At 42.4% G+C, this 17,124-nt stretch overlaps 2 protein-coding genes across 2 annotated transcripts; one reads left to right on the top strand and one right to left on the bottom strand.

The window, feature by feature from the left end:
* Positions 1–3,593: 3,593 nt before the first annotated feature.
* Positions 3,594–8,605, bottom strand: ALG2 (ALG2 alpha-1,3/1,6-mannosyltransferase). The gene is made up of 2 exons (XM_053567695.1): positions 8,061–8,605; positions 3,594–5,043 (listed from the first exon to the last, which is right to left on the bottom strand). The coding sequence occupies exons 1-2, from the start codon at positions 8,406–8,408 to the stop codon at positions 4,141–4,143; spliced, it is 1,251 nt and encodes a 416-aa protein (XP_053423670.1). The 5' UTR covers positions 8,409–8,605; the 3' UTR covers positions 3,594–4,140.
* Positions 8,606–8,750: 145 nt separating this feature from the next.
* Positions 8,751–16,765, top strand: SEC61B (SEC61 translocon subunit beta). The gene is made up of 4 exons (XM_053567708.1): positions 8,751–8,873; positions 9,032–9,129; positions 14,772–14,873; positions 16,487–16,765. The coding sequence occupies exons 1-4, from the start codon at positions 8,871–8,873 to the stop codon at positions 16,572–16,574; spliced, it is 291 nt and encodes a 96-aa protein (XP_053423683.1). The 5' UTR covers positions 8,751–8,870; the 3' UTR covers positions 16,575–16,765.
* Positions 16,766–17,124: the final 359 nt, after the last annotated feature.

The raw sequence follows: 17,124 nt of genomic DNA, 5'->3' as shown, positions 1-17,124 counted from the left end.
TTTCAAATTTGCTTTTTAAAATTTTAAACATTTGCTTAGCATCTAAGTTGTTTTTCCTTGGGGCTGATTATAGTACCAAAAAAATTAGAGTAATCTCAGTACGTAGTAATAAGGGATTACCATAAAGAATAAATAAGGAACTTCCATCCAGTACAGGTGGTACACGTCTGGTATATGAAAATTAGGTCAACTTAAGGAACCACCTCCCTATATTGTCCATCTTAAGTTGACCTAATATTCATAGACTGGACATACATGTATGTGTCAGTACAGAAGACCTAGTTCCTTATGTTGTCCACCTCTGTATGTTGACCAGTTTGTTACAGTCCCTTGGGTAGTCAACTTACAGAGATTCAAAAGGGCATTAGTGGGCGGCACCTGTGGCTCAAAGGGGTAGGGTGCCAGTCCCATATGCCGGAGGTGGAGGTGGTGGGTTCAAACCCAGCCCAGGCCAGAAACTGCAAAAAAAAAACAAAAACAAAAGGGCATTAGTTGGAAACACAAATATCTAATATGTAAAAACTTGTGACCAATAGGATTATTTTAGAGTTTTTTGTTGCTCAAACTTTTTTTCTTAGGAAAATAACTAACATGGAATATTAGAAATAGAAAACTAATTATGAAATACCAGAAAACATAAGCAAACAAATCTATGTCTTTGTCACCCTTACTGTGACTTCTCTCCCCACAATCCTCATTCTTGACATGGTCAGAGCTGGTGGCTCCAGAGTCAGCATGGTAACCTCCCCCACCCGCAAGGGTTACTGTTTCATGTAGGAAAGCTCCTCTGCCTTCAGCCAGCCCGCGTGAAGGTAGTGGTGTCTGGATGGTGGAGAGGGTTGAGATTAGGAATAAAGGAGTAAGGAGCTCAAAGGAAGTGGGAGGAGAAAAGGGGGTTTTGGTAAACGTGGAGGTAGAGGGCCACAAATGTCCCTGTGTGTAACCTGAGGCAGTTCCCTTCCTCTTTCTAGGCCTGTTTTCCCATCTGTACAAGAGCAAATTAGGCTGGGTCACATCTGGAGGCCTAGTCAGCTCTAATTGGCTTTGACTTTGGGAGTCAGAAGTGGAAAGAAAGACTGTCCCAGGACAGTTACTGTGACAGTGGCAGAGGTGACCAAGAAGGGCTGATTGTCATGAACAGAGATGGGGGCAGCAAAGTGCTCAGGTGCCTCATTGTTTGATGAAAGATAAGGTAGAACAAGATAGCAGAAGTGAAACTGGAGTCCTGGACAGTTTCAGTGGTGGTGAGGCATTTGCTGAAGAGGCATCTGTGGTTTAACTGAAAGAACTCATGGAGTTGGACGTACTAGGGTTTGAATTACAGATATACTGCTTCCTAGTCATAAGCCTCAGATTTTCCACTTATAAAAATGTTTAAATAATTACCTGGAAGGATGCTGTTGAGAAACAAAATGAGAACCCAGAAAAAACTTTGCACTCTCTAAAGACTGTCCATGTAGGGATTTAGTAGTCACTCGTCATGGTATCAGTGTCAAATAGTAAGAACTGCAGTACTACTTTCCCTTAGCTGAGTAGGTGGAGTGTACCAGAAGACTCCCTCACCCCCATCATCACAAGTACACATCCGAATGAAGGACATGTGATATTTATGTATAACAAAGGGAAGCAGACTGAGAAATTTTGGTGTGTGCAGAGTTCTGGATGCCTCAGGTAACCAAGGGTTGAACATGGGCTCTACTTAATTGTGTGCCCTGGGGAGGTCTTTCACCCCTCTGAACTCTCTCTGAATATAAAATAGGGGGCTAACATACCCACATCTCGATTGCTCCAAAGGCAAAAAGGGAAAGTGAATAGCAAAGCTATTCTAAAGCTGGAGATTTGGAGAAGTGCTGCAGTATTGCAGAGGAATTGCATTGAAAAACCACCATAGGCTCAGTGCCCATAGCTCACTGGGTTAGGGCACTGGCCACATACACTGAGGCAGGTGGGTTTGATCCTGGCCCAGACCTGCTGAACAGTGACAACTGCACAAAAAAATAGCTGGGCACTGTGGCGGGCACCTGTAGTCCCAGCTACTTGAGAGGTTGAGGCAAGAGAATTGCTTAAGTCCAAGAGTTTGAAGTTGCTATGAGCTGTGACGCCATGGCACTCTACCAAGGGTGACATAAGCATAGTGAGACTCTGTCTCAAAAAATAAGAAAAACAACCATACAAGCAATCTGGTTAGGGCAAAGGCAAACTGAAGAATGGTAAAGTGGTTAGACTTGGGAATCAGAAGGCCTTGAGACCCTGCCAATCCGTCAAGGCTGTGTGACAAAAGCAGTAACTTTAGCTCAGTTTTGGAAACTGAACACCTCCTATGTGCAAAGCTCCATCCTAGTTCCAGGAGCCAGGAGTTAAGGGTCAGAAGCTGGAAGCTCATAGCAAGCAGCAATCTACATCCTTCCAGACCTGAGAAATCTTACTGCCACCTACTGAGACTTAGAACAATGAAAAGAAGTTAAACCAAAGGCCCCCAAACCCATGTAGTCCATTTGGAAGGATCTGGAAAAAAAAAAGAAAAGAAAACTGGTCAAAGAAACAAAAGTTTTAGTGCTTGGGATGAGTAAGCACCATGCTATAGATCAGAACATGACCAAGTGTCTATGTTATAAATGCCACAGTGAGAGCTCAGACCTTTTTGGAAATGCTACGGTTCCTAGAAACAAAGGCTCCAAGTCACGAAGTGGGGATGCCCTCCCTACTGGACAGTAAGCTTTCTCAATGCCGAAGAAAAGAGAACTCAACATAACTTTTCATTCCATAAAAAATACAATATATTTGACACTCTGGTACTCCTTTATGCCTGATAACACAAACTGAAATTTCATCTTCTAAGGAACTCCAAAAGAATATGGGAGTATAGCATATACCCCCATGGAACTAATAGTCATCAGCAATATCCCCAAATTGCAAAATATGAATAGCTAACATTTATATACTGTGTGCTCTTTTAAGTACTTTACATATACTTCATATTATCACAATCTGTCTTAACCACCAAATGAAGAAAGTAAATAATACAATCATCCCACTTTACAGATGAAGGTGAGGTGCAAAGATTAAATCATCTAATCACATACACTGTTAGGCTCTTAAATATGTACTCTTAGATTGATCAATGTGAAGCCTTTGGCTAGTGACCTCTGCTATTTTTTAAAAAGTGAATTTAGCTTTAAAGGTATGTTTAAAACTAAGATTTGTACTTTGGCCACAGTTAATAAAGAACTATGACTGGTGAATGTCCTGAAAGAGCTAGAGTATATGGAAGAAGGGGAAGATCAGTTGTACTTAGTGAGGTAGGCAGAGGGCCAATGAAAGTGTCACAGCAGGCCTTGAAGATAAAAAACATTTGTGTCCTTTACTTAGTTGGAATTTAGTCAAAACAACACAAATGTTAACAAAATTGACAACCCGGACGACATTAAGAAACATGCCCTCAACAAAATGCACTCTGCATGTGTGACAATATTCCCACTTCACTTAAGATCCATTTTAGTTTGCTGTAACTTCAGGTTTGGCTGTCACATGTATGTTCTTAACAATACCGAGGTAGATTTCAGAGACTAAAATTAATTTCTTTTGTCTCTACAATAGACATCTTTTATTACGTTTAAGTGTGCAAAAATACAATAAATCATCTTTGCCAAAAGCCTAAAACCAAACCAAACAAAAAAACACAGCACTCTTGTTATGGATCCAGGAAAAGGTATGACTAACAAGTTTCCTAGCAGATGATCATGAACACTTTGGTGGACTGATTCTGGAAATAATAGTAATGGAGCCAAATTAATCAAGTTTGGTAATAACACACTTAAACTATCAAGACTGATTAAGGAACAATATGATTCTATGTTTATAGGCAAAGGAATAATAATCTAGGGAAAATATAATTAAAATATTCTGTTGAACATGGAATTGTACCATATTTATAACTTCACATTGGTAAGACTTGGAATGATTACAGCATGAAAGATACCCTTTCTCTGAAGAGTACACAAGGAAGTGTGGTGTATAGGAAGGTGGCTCAGATTCAAGACTCAAGTTTTTTTCTTTTTAAATCTCTTTTGCACTAGATTCTAGGTTTTTTGGTTTCAAAACTAGGTCTACAACTGTAAAAATGGCATAAAAGGAATCTGATTATACTAGCAGTTTGGTGACATAATGGTAGACCTGTTCTGTAAATGCTTCACAGGAAAACTTTTCCTTCACTCTGGCTCTTCCAGCCAGGCCCATCGTGGCTTTTAAGGAAGGTTCATGGATGAACTTTTCTATTGCTTCTGAGAAGTGCACTGGATCAGGCTCACACAGAAACCCTGTGACACCATGGATTATGGACTCCAAAGGCCCACCTGAATTAACAGCAATGACTGGGCATTGCATGTACATGGCCTCAAGAGGGACGATGCCAAAGTGCTCATTGCTCGGTGTGTAAAGCACACACGTGCAGCCATGGAGAAGTGAGATTTTCTGTTTGTCTGAGAAGGACCTCAAGAAGGTCACATACTCGTCAAGGTCAGACTGTTGGACCATTTTCTTCAACTCTTGATAGTGTTCCACATTCTCTAGGACTCTCTCATCATAACCACCTGCCATGATCAGATGAACCCTCTCCCAGTCTTGGGATGTCAATTTTCCACGCAGTTGCACTAGGGCTTCCAGTGCCAAAGTCAGATTTTTCTTCCTTTCATATCTGTTGATGGAGAGGAACAGAAATTTTTTTCCCTTGGGGACTAGGTCATCAAGCTTTTCAGGAACAGCTGAATCAAAGCTGGTGACATTCAGAGATGGGTAGAGGATGTCAGGGTCTATGTGAGATAAGGACTTGAATGTTTCCTTAAAAACAGCAGCTGTGAACTGGCTGTTGACCAAGATGCAGTCTGCCATGCCTGTGGTGTATTCCTCTATCCAGTCAATTGGGGCTCTGTATAGCCGTTTAAGAAAAGAATCTCTCTTGGTGAGAAGCAGATCTGGGAAGTGACAGTAAAACAAGATCTTCTTAGGTCGTCTGGCCAGCCTGAACACGGGGATACAGGCGGACACCTAGCCAAAGCAAAAATCAACAGCAGATAAAGTGAGGGTCACTCAACTTCAACCCAACCAAGAGCACAGACACCCACCCTGTCTGCTTGTCTGTGGGTTCCTCAGGGACAATGTCTAATTCTGCTTTGTTCCCTCTGACTCTTACCAATTCAGTGCCTGGGTATAGAAGGTTTGTAGACATTTGCCAGATGTGTGCTAAACATTTAAAGCTTTAAGTCCAATAGTTTCCTCTTGTACAGTGCTGTCCAATAGAAAATAAAAAAAATCTAGTAACATTAAACATGTTTTAAGGGTGAAATTAACTTTCATGTATATGTTGTATGTAAAATATTTCAAAATGTAATCGATACTAAAATGTATGTGTGTGTGTGTGTATATATATATATTTTTTTTTTAAACAGAGTCTCAAGCTGTCACCCAGCGAAGTGGCATCCCAGCTTACAGCAGCCTCAAACTCTTGGGCTTAAGTGATTCTCTTGCCTCAGCCTCCCAAGTAGCTGGGACCACAGGCCCCCATCACAACGCCTGGCTATTTTTTTTTGTTGCTGTTGTCATCATTGTCTTAGCTGGTCTGGACCAGGTTTGAACCCGCCAGTCTTGGTGTACCCTACCCACTGAGCTAAAGGTGCCACCAATACTAAAATGTATCAATGAGATATTTATTATCTTTTCAAATTGTACCTTCAAAATCATGTTTCTATTTTATACTTGACCATATCTCAGTTCACGTTTTAAGTGCTCAACAGTCACATGTGGCTAGTTGATGCATACTGGATAGTTATAGCTCCAGAATTTTTTTCCTTCTAAGGAACTGAAATGAATGAACTATAGTACTCTGGAGCACAAGCTCTGGAGTCAAGATCCACAGGGTCTGAATTTCAGCCTTGTGTGAGCCAGTAATTTACCCTAGTCTGGGCCCCAGTTTCCTTTTCTGTTAATATGATGATGATTATAGTTCAGAGAAACCCATATAATTTTTATGACTATTAAATACACTGATAGATGTAAGATGCTTGGAGGTTAGCACATACACACAGTCCCCAAGTTAAAAACACCTGACTTATGTACAACTCATACTTACAAATAGAAGCTTTTACAGGTAATAGGTAAATGTACCTGTTTGAATTTATATACAAATCCAACTTAAGAACAAACCTACAGAACCTATGTTGTTGGTAACCCAGGGGCTGCCTGTAAATATTAACTACAGACAAAAGTAAGCAGGAAATAACGCTGCCATCACTACAGACTTTCTAATTTGGTCATCTTTACAAGTCACTTAATTCTCAGCTCACTTAATTAACACCTGAAGGTAAATAAGCTTTAGGAATAACGCGCATCTTATTCAAAGTGACTTAGTTAAAGCAGCAGGCACAGAACTTGAACCCAGGTCTCCCACTTCCAAGCCTAGAATTTTTTCTCCACCTACTACAGTGTGCTCACTGCACACTACCTTGTGCTTACTATACAACTGCAGGATGTTTGGTAAATGTACGCATTACTTAAAAAGAAAGCTTCTACACAAGCAAAGATGAGCAAAAGTAACTCAGGAGTCACAATTAAAGAAACTCAAATACAAATGTAATGCCATTTCCATCTATCAGTTTGGGAAAAATTAAAATGGTTGATTATAACCAATGAGGAAAAGAGCATGACATAGCAGGTTCTATCATATGTGGTAGAGTAAAGTGACAGAACTCCTTTGGAAGGCAAATTTGGCAATTGTTATTGGCATTTAAAATGTGAACTCTCTGACTCACCAATTTTAGAAATTTACTCAAAGGATAGGCTTGCAGAAATACAAAAAATGAAGTACAAGGATATTCATTACAACACCACTCTAGTTAAAATATTAGTGTCCTTTAACAGAAGAATGTTTAGATCATCTATCTATCTATCTTTGAGACAGTTGCCCAGGCTAGAGTGCAGTGGCATCAGCCTAGCTCACAGCAACCTCAAACACTTAAGTGGTCTTCCTGCCTCCAGACTAGCTGGGACTACAGGCGCCCACCACAGTTCCTTGCTCATTTTTCTAGTTTTAGTATAGATGGCATCTCACTCTTGCTCGGACTGGTCTCAAAGTCCAGAGCTCAAACAATTCTCCCACCTTGGCCTCCCAGAGTGCTAGGTACAGGCCTAGATCATGGTACAAAAGCGGGTTTTCCAGTTAGAACTGAGAATGAAGTGAATTCCTAACATTGAGATCCTTAGACAAGGATGTTCCAAATAGAATTTTTTTCTGAAACAGAGCAAGGTGACCAATACTAGGTATTCATAATCTCAATTATGTACAAATAAGATATACCTACAGACACAGATGCTAGTGCAGCCAGACAGCTTCCAGAAGGATACAAAAGAAACTTAACAGGGACATCTTCAGGGAATGAAATGGAAAGGGACTTTGATGTTCCCCTTCCTATATACTATTAAATTTTCAGTCGAATACGTATTACTTTTTAAAATAATTTTTTTTTGGGGGGCGGCGAATGTAAAAAGGAAAAAGTCTACAACAGCTGTAAGGCAGATCCAGGTGGACATTATTTACCAAGGTAAAAATCTTGGCTTTTTCTCCAAAGACCAATGGGGAGTCACGTTAAAATTTTAGTAAGGGTATGCCAAATTTCAGTTTATGCTTTAGGCCCACAGTAAGGACAACACACAAGTTACTCAGAAGTAAAAGGCGACTGAAGTGATTTAGAATGATAGTGTTTTTTAGGGTGGGCCCCAAGGCCTGCTTTGGAATCGCCCGAAGACCCAGTTAAAATTGTACATTTCCGGGCCCACCTCGGGGCTCCAGGATGAAAACTTCCTGGAGGGAGGGGTTCTGCACTCTGCAGCATTAACGGGTCCATACTAAAGTTCGAGAAATACGGGCTCGCTCTCAGCTCGGATTTCTGCAGCTCAGTTCCAATCTTTCCGAACTGCAGACCAGAGAGGTCCTTTGTCAGAGGTCAACGCCCGAGGAGCACCCTCACGGTAAGGTCCGCACTCGAGCAGCCGCCCGGCGACCGCCTCACCTGGTCGCATACGACCACGTCGAACTCTTCGTCAGCGAGAAACAGCACGTAGAGCGCCAGGAACACCATGCGCACATAGGCGCAGACCGCGGCGCCGCGGCCGCCCCAGCCCAGGCTGCGCGGCAGCCAGTCCCCGGCGCAGCGCACCGGCAGCTGGCGGCTCTCGGAGAAACAGTGGCCCGGGTCGTAGTGCGCTGTCCAGATCTTCACGCTGCACCCGCGCGCCTGCAGCGCCAGCGCCACGTCCAGCACCAGCCGCTCGGCGCCGCCTACACCTAGATCCGGGTGCAGGAACAGCACCGACGGGTTAGGGAGCGGGTCTGGGTTCCGGTCCCGCTTCTCCGCCATGGCCAGGAGCAGCGCCTGCGCCCGGCTGAATGTGGGGTTTCCGCGCAGCTCCGCCTCCGGCTCCCAGGGGGCCACTGCGGGCTGACCCCGCCCGTTGTGCGTACGTCAGTTAGGCCACATCAGCGCAAACCGGTGGACCCCTAGTCACTGCCGGAGAAAATTTCTCGTCTGACCCTGGCTATGTCCTCCTTTTGGTAGGTATTGGACTCTACGAAGGACATCGTGATCCAAAAGAAGGAAATGGGAATTTTTTACATCCCACACAGCCACTAACCAAGTCGTCTGTAGCAGAATATTTACAGGCATAACGTAGGACAACCTAGGCATCCCTGGAGTCAGCGAGGACCCAGCGTCCGGTCTGGGGGCGGGGCCTGAGCCAGTCTCTCCAGCTACAGGTCCTTTCGGGGCTCTGCAGCTTTCCAGAAGTCCACTTCAGCACCCTGCGACCCTCCAGTCTCCAGGATGGTATGACGGCCCCAGCACCCCCGCCCTTTATCCCCACCTCTGCTAGGCGGCCTTCTTCCCTTGCTTCCCTCAGCTTCCCGTGCGGAAAGTCATGGTCGGGGTCTCGGGGCAGGCCCGCGGGGCTCACCTCTCGTTCTCTTTGTTTCTCTCTCTTGTAGCCCGGACCGACACCCAGTGGTACTAACGTGGGTTCTTCGGGGCGCTCTCCCAGCAAAGCAGTGGCCGCCCGGGCGGCAGGATCCACTGTCCGGCAAAGGTAAGGCTCCCTGCGGCCCGTTTGTTCCCAGACTCGAAGACATGGGGTACAAGAATTCGCTGATTCTGAGGAGGAAACCTCAGTATAGTAAAATTCACAGGGAGCGCGAAGCGATGGCTCATGCCTGTAATCCTAACACTATGGGAGACCAAGGTGGACGGATTGCTTAAGGTCAGGAGTTGGAGATCACCCTGAGCAAGAGTGAGACACTGTTTCTACGTAAGCTGGAAAGATTTTCTGGCCATAGTGGTGCGCACCTACTGTCTCAGCTATTCGGGAGGTTGAGGCAGGAGGCTCACTTTGAGCCCAGGAGTTGGGAGGTTGCAGTGAGCTATGATGATGCCACTTCACTCTAGCGGGGGCGACAGAGCGAGACCCTGCTTCCCTCCCCCCAGTTCCCCACAAAAGATTCCTAAGGGCAAAATGAGGTTGTGGTGACGTGGCTGTGAGAGTAAAGGCATCTTGAGAGAAAGGCGGTATTTTGTTCTTGTTGTTTGATTACAGGCACTGCTCTTAAACTGGACAAGGTGAGAAACTAAAACTGATGTCATTAAACTAGTGTCTCTACATGTGAGCTTTGCGCTTATATTTCCCTCTGGAGGCGCCATCCACAATGTAGAAACTGTTAAACTCAAAACTAAGTCTCCTTGCACCCCAATTCTCAGCTCCCGGCAGCCAGTTATATCTCCTTACTTAACATGCGGCACTACTGTACTTTCCTTTACCCAACGTCTGAAACTTCAGCAGCATCTGGGATTTTTCTTATATGCCCTCTCTATCCAGTCATATGCCAGACTTTAAATTCTACGTGAAAACCTCCTCACTTCTTTCCTAGTCCATTTCTACTACTCTTACTTACTTCCTTAAGAGCTGTCTAACTCTTCTCTTCAGGCCATTTCCATTTTAGTCCATTTGTCACTCTGATGTTACTCCTTAGTTGTTTTTTTTTTGAGACAGTCTTACTTTGTCGCCCTCGGTAGATGGTGTCACAGCTCACTGCAACCTCTAGCTCTTGAATTTAGGTGATTCTCTTGCCTCAACCTACCAAGTAGCTGGGACTACAGGTGCCTGCCACAACGCCTGGCTATTTTTTGTTGTAGTTTGGCCAGGGCCGGGTTCAAACCCACCAACCTCAGTATATGGGGCCGGCGCCCTACTCACTGAGCCACAGGCGCCGCCCTCTATTGTTTAGTTTTGCTGTTACTTGTTTGTTATTGGATTAAAGAAAAAAATGGGGGTAGAATACCAAGGCTCATGGTGGTTCTTTCAAGGTATCCTCTCTCCCCTCTCTCCTGTGATCTGCACTGGTGAACTGTTTTCTGAACTCACTTTCTCCCCCACCTCAAGGAAATTTTCTATTTGTTTTCCAAGACTAAGCTCAGGGGTTATTTCCTTTTGAGGCCTTCTTCGACTTTGCAAGCAGCAGTAACTACTAGTTTCCCCTTTTGCTCCTGAAGCATTTTGTTTATGCCACTGTAAGGCCATTTATGTTTCCATATTTATCTTCTTTGTTAGGCGTTAACAAAGTCAAAGAAAATAGAAACCTGCTTAAGTTGTCTCTTTCCAGCATTTACCATAAGGCCTGGCACAATAAATGATGAATGAAGAAAGGAACTGTACAACTTGTCATGGGATTTTTGAAGGAACTAGTGGGGTTTTATCTAGATAGGAAAAGACTTCGAAAGAACAGGAAACTAGCTTTAAGGATGTGAACTGAAATGAGACTTTTCTTATTAGCTATAATAGGTAAATTAAAACTGATAAACTAACAGCAAAGAAATTGTGACAGAGCCATCAAAAATGCTAAGATTAGGGCCAGGCACACTGGTTCACACCTGTAATTCTAGCACTCTGGGAGACTGAGGTGGGTGGATTTCTTGAGCTCAGGACTTTGAGACCAACCTGAGCAAGAGCGAGACCATGTCTCTAAAAATAGCTGGGTGTTGTAGTGGGTACCTGTAGTCCCAACTACTCAGGAGGCTGAGGCAAGAGAATCATTTGAGCCCAAGACTTTGAGGTTGCTGTGAGCTGTGACGCCATGGCACTCTACCAAGGGTTACAAAGTGAGACTGTCTCAAAAAAAAAAAAAAAAAAAAAGGCTAAGGTTATCCTCAATGATCGTGAGTTTCCTGCCACTGAGATGTTCAAGAGAAGTGTATCATCAAGCTATGTTTTGCCTTACATGGGCTTGGAGTGCCATTCCCATCATGGACTCTAAAGATGCTTTGCAGGAATGGAGCACATGTCCTGTAGGTATGATGGGGAATGGTTCTGGTTAATGAGAATTGATAGTACTGTGGCAAGGAAGTGTGGCCATCTGAGAATTTCAAAGGAACCCAAGAGAGAGCACATATTTATCAAATGTATAAATATAATAATGAAATAAATGATACACAAGTAAAGTAGAGAACTTAAAACATTTAAGGACAGATGAAGCTTTTAAAGTTGTGGGTTTTGATGTCATCTTTTAGGATTTGGTATGATGGAGCTAGTGTAACTAGACAGACCATGGTTGTATATATTGAGAGACCTGACAGCGTTTCCTTCTAGAAATTTTGGCAGTGGTTAAGTATTATTTCACAAGTATAATGTAGTAAGTATTGTTTGTCTAAGAATATACCTTTGCTTTGTAAGTCTTTGAGAAAACATTAAAGCTAATGGTTAATAATAATGCCTTGGATTATGTAGCCTGCAGACTTGCATTCTTCATGGTTAGTGAGGTAGTAGACTCAGTACCATCGGAGAATAAACAGTGTAGGATTTAAGGTCAGGCTGGGGTTGGAGTAATGTAAAAGGAAGTTGCTTTCAGCATGAAAAGGAGCAAGAATGCTTTGTAAGCTGTGAAGTGCTGCATGGTGTTCCAGCAGGGTTGATGGGACTTAGGGATATTATGATGGAGGAATAGCCAGGGTGTTAAGATAGTCATCACATGGTTATTGAGGACCTACCACATACTGAGTTCTCTTTCAGCTCTGAGGATGTATATGTGAACAAGACAGGGTATATCTGTGAACAAGATAGGCAGATTTGTCCTCATGACCCTTATATTCTAGTGTGGGAAACCATAAGCAAGAAAATAAGTAAATGTAATAAGTAAATGTACAAGTAAGTAAATGTAACAGAAAAATAAAGCTGGATGGGGGATAGAGAGTGGTGGGGAGAGATGAGGATAGATAGTTGTTTTATATCAGGTGTTCATAGTAGGTGATATTTGAGTAGAGAGCTGAAAGAAGCAAGGGAAGGAATCACGCAGTGAAGTGGGAGGAGTAGGCTTCCTAGGCAGAAGGAATAGTAAAGTATAAAGATTCTGAGGTCTGAGCTTGGCTTCGAAAAACATCCAAAGGTCATCACGTTAGAACAAAGTGTGTAAGTGGTTACTTAGGAAAACCATTATGTTGAGGGATAGGAAGAGGGAAACATATTATAGAGTGGTGTGAAAGAAAGGGCAAAATAGACCCAAGTAGAAATTTGAGAGATTCAAGTGGTTTTGATTAAACTTTACCTAGCTTCCTCTAGGGAATGGGAGGTATTTTGAGTATATGTGATATTTTGGAGTGGGGGTAGGGGGTGGTGGGGGCCGATTATCAAATCCTCTGCCACATCATATGGGCTAGCAGAAGTCAGATATCTTAAATTCCTCTGGATAATTCCAGGAGACTTTGAAGTCAAGAACTGGAGGTGGGAGATTGTAGAATAATAGAAAGTGCGTGGGTCCTAGTCCTGGATCAGCCAGTGACTTAGCATGTCCACGCTGGGTTTATCTTCTAGCTCAAGTTCATTTTTATAAACAAGGAGAAAACTTTCAGGTACCTACCCCACAGATTAAATGACATGTATCTCTGTATGTGAAAGCTTTTCTATGTCCATGAATTATTCTGTAAGTCCCCATATAGTTATGTTTGCTATTTGTAATCAGTTTTCCAAACAGCCATATAATGAAGTTACATAATTTCCCATGCAGCCCATAATTAATGTGTCTGAAATCAATCCTTATAGTACAATAGATCCAGTTCATTGATACTGATTGCTTTCAAAGTTCTGGAGTGAACTCCTTCTGCTGGAACTCCACGTAGAGCCAGAACAACACTCTCTCACTCCATCATGCAGCAGGACAAGCTCCCTGAGCTATAGACAGTGCTTCTTGCAGAGTGTAGTGTAAAGGCCAGGTTGGGTGAGGTGGGCCCAAGGACCAGGGTTGGGAGGAAAGCAAAGCAAGAGGAGATGGTGAGGATAGGGTTTTCACTTCTGTTCTTTCCTCTATGCTCTCCCCTTTCTCAAAATCCCAGAATCAGCAGCCCACAGATATTGCAGTGGGATTTTATTAATGGCAGGGGGCATCTCTCCTCCCCACTTCGGACTTCTTGGGCTTGCCTGTGACTTCTTCGGATTGCCTGTGACTTCTCTTGTCACTTACCACTTACCCCATGTCATACCACTCTAGCCCTGGGGTAAGATTGGGGAAGTACTGAGTGGGAAGATAGTGACTGAGTGTGGTTCCCTAGTGACTGAGGACTTCTCCCAAAGAGGGCGGAAAGGATTCCAGGTTTGTTCCTGGTGAACAGAGTAAGTGCTGGTAGGCTGCTTTTGTCTGCCAGGGCTGCCTATATCATACAGCTCATCTCATGAACCTTGCTCTCTGTACAACCTTGGTACAAGTTTCGATTGAGTATTCTTTGTATTTTTTCTTTTCTTATTTATTTTATTTTATTTTTTTCTTTTCTTATTTATTTTATTTTTTTGAGGCAGAGTCTCAAGCTGTTGCCCTGGGTAGAGTCCTGTGGCATCACAGCTCACAGTAACCTCAAACTCTCGGGCTTAAGCTATTCTCTTGCCTCAGCTTCCCAAGTAGCTGGGACTACAGGTGCCCACCACATGCCTAGCTATTTTATTTTTTTGGTTGTAGTTGTCATTGTTGTTTGGCAGGCCTGGGTTGGATTCGAACCTGCCAGCTCTGGTGTATGTGGGTGGTGCCCTAGCCGCTGAGCTATAGGCGCCAAGCCTTCTTTGCATGTTTTCAAATCCTACCTCTCTGTGCAAGATCTGTGGTCACTATGTCAAAATGGTAAAAACAGATTACACAGTAATTTTTAATATAAATGTATATTAAACCTGGTTACAATTAAAGCTTAAAAGTTTTTTTTGTGTTTCTTGCAGTTAATACAGTAATTTTAAAATATACCTTTTAAAGTAGTCATTTTAAGATCAGATCATATGAGTTTAGGGCATTTTGCACAGGGCTTACTACTTGGCTTCACAGAAATGCATGTGAAGAGAAAATGAAAAGCACTGTCTAGGCCAGATGTTGTAGACACATGGATGGGCTCTGAGTTCAGAACTAGGTCCACATTCTTGCTTGGCCACTTGCTGGCTATGTGATCTTTAGCATTTTGCTTAACCTTTTCTGAGACTAATTTTCCTAATTTATTAAATGGAAATAGTAACTGCTTCTCAGGGTTATTGTATGCACTGCCCTCTGGCAGGTACTTAGTTCTTCGTGGTTATTGTAATCAGAGGATTACAAGCAGGAATCTGGGTGCAAAGAAATAGCTTTTCTTTTTATTGGTTCTTTGCAGTGTAAGGGTAATGTGCTATCATAAGGATTTCCCCAAAAGGGCCATTTGGAACATTTTCTTCTCTCACAGGAAAAATGCCAGCTGTGGAACAAGGAGCGCTGGCCGCACGACCTCGGCAGGCACTGGGGGCATGTGGCGGTTCTACACGGAAGATTCACCTGGGCTCAAAGTGTACGTCTTGGGAACAGACCTTGTGTTTCTGTCTAGTGTCATTAGAGTGGCTGCAGTGCTGTCTGTCTCTACAACTAGTGGCCCTTTCTTTGATGAGATTTATGGCACATAGCATCTTTGTGCCAGGCGGGCTGAGTTTGGAATACCTTAATCAACCAATAAGACAGTGTAGGGCCTAGAATGACATCTCTTCCAGGAGTGAGGAAAAGGAAGGGAAGATCTTCATGTAGCTGTGTCAGAGTAAATGATGGGAACACATAGAACTGGAGGGAAAGCTGCTTAATTAGATGAAATTGCTCTTCATTTGGTGTTCTTGCCCCACACTGAGAAATAGGAGTAATCATTTGAACAGGATTTGGGTGATTTTTCAAAGTTCTCCTGGAGGCATAAGCTGATATTATTACAACCTAATGGAAGTTTTTTCATTAGGCTGTGTTACCAAAAGTTCCTTGCCGCTTTGCCTTTGGTGAGTAGTGAGTAGACCCAGGAGAGTGAACATACCACTTTCTGAGTTCTTAGGCCTGGGAGTGCTCATTAGGTGATGGGAAGTCGGCATCCAGGGCATCCTCATTTGTCAGCATTTCTGGTACTGTGTGGCAGACCTAATCCCATGGATTTCTGATCAGAGTAGGCTCTAGAACAGCGCTGCTTACAGTTGCTACCTGACTAAAACCCATGGGATAAGGAATTCTTTGGAATAATAACAGCAACTCATTCGCATAACACTTGGTGCTTTGCAAAGAACAATGTCTGTTTTTTAGTTTGATCTGCCCAGCAATCTTGTGAAGTGAGAGATGATGCTGTTTTTCAGATGAGGAATTCACGTTCAGAAAGGCAGGGTGACATGCTCAAAGGCAAACAGCAAGAGATAGAACCAGATATTCTGACTGTTCAATCCCATGCTCTTGCTATACTGTCTGTCTAGTAGAAAAGAGACAAAATCGAGTTAATTTAGATAAGTTTAATTATTATAATTTGACCAGCAGCTGACTTGGATCATAGATTTAGCTTGTGAAGGCTTCCCTGGAATGCTTGAAGTTTGGCTTTAGGTATTTATTGCTTTTCTTCTGTTATATCGGAAACTTGTAAGGTAAGAATGTATTTAGGAAATACTTTATGGGGTTGGGCATATGAGAGTTGGTGGTATTCTGGGTCTTTGTCCGAGATAATTTTTTGAGTATTTCAGAGACTCATTTTAAATCCTTCTCAAGAAGGTTGTTTTTAATTAAATCTTAATTTGAAAAAATTAGTTTGGTGATCATTTACCCTTAAAAGAGTTTGAGACATTTCTCTTCTTTTTATTTTAGAAAATATCAAATATATATAAAATTAGCGAGACCAATGTGTCCAAGACATCAGATCATTTTATTTGTATATATTTCAGTATGTTTTATTAAAAGATAAAGACTCCTTTCTAAAAGCAACTGCAGTGCTATTATTACACCCTTAAAATATCCACAGTAATAATTTGGGTACTATTTTAAAATGATGTCAATAATGTTTCTGGATGAACCTAAGTGCTGCTCCCTCACCCTCTTCCCCTAGGAAATCTTTAGTGTTAAAAATATAATATTATTACTAACAGTAAGGATGCCTTCTCGTCTTTCTTCTAGTGGCCCTGTTCCAGTATTGGTTATGAGTCTTCTGTTCATCGCTTCTGTATTTATGTTGCACATTTGGGGCAAGTACACTCGTTCATAGATTCAGTTACATCCATCTGTCATCTGAAGAAGAAGGAAAAAACCCAACATATCTTGGACCAAAAGTATAGCTATTTTCTGTTCATGAGAAAGAAATTTTAAGTCTGCTGTTTTATAGGGGACTTAACAAGAATTGATTTTGAGAAATCAGTTTTTTTCTATGGCTAATAAACTTAAATTCATTTATACCAAGTCTGATTGTTTGTGCCTCATTGCTAGGGCCATTAACCTTTCTGCCTTTAGATTTACAAGTAAATAGTAGAAAATATGTCTTATGGAGATTATATTCTTTGTTGGATTGATAGTTCTTTCTGTAACCATGTGGTCATTCAAATCTAAGATACTGTAATTGGCCTTGCCTTGTTTTCTTCTAGGTATTTCTGTCCTAGTGATTATCATTTTGGGTATTCTGCAGTTATCAGGAAGTATGCCCGAGACTCCATCAAATAGATCTGTGTCTAAAGGCAGCAGGCACCCAGGGGAATAGTCAAAGACGTTAGAATCTTGGATGAAATGTTTGTTTGCCCCTTCTGTTCTGTCTTTAAAACCAT

Source organism: Nycticebus coucang, chromosome 2, assembly GCF_027406575.1.
Source record: "Nycticebus coucang isolate mNycCou1 chromosome 2, mNycCou1.pri, whole genome shotgun sequence".
In the NCBI taxonomy this organism is placed as follows: Eukaryota; Metazoa; Chordata; class Mammalia; order Primates; family Lorisidae; genus Nycticebus; species Nycticebus coucang.
Note: the sequence above shows the minus strand (reverse complement) of the source record. Positions and strands in the feature narration are given on the sequence as shown.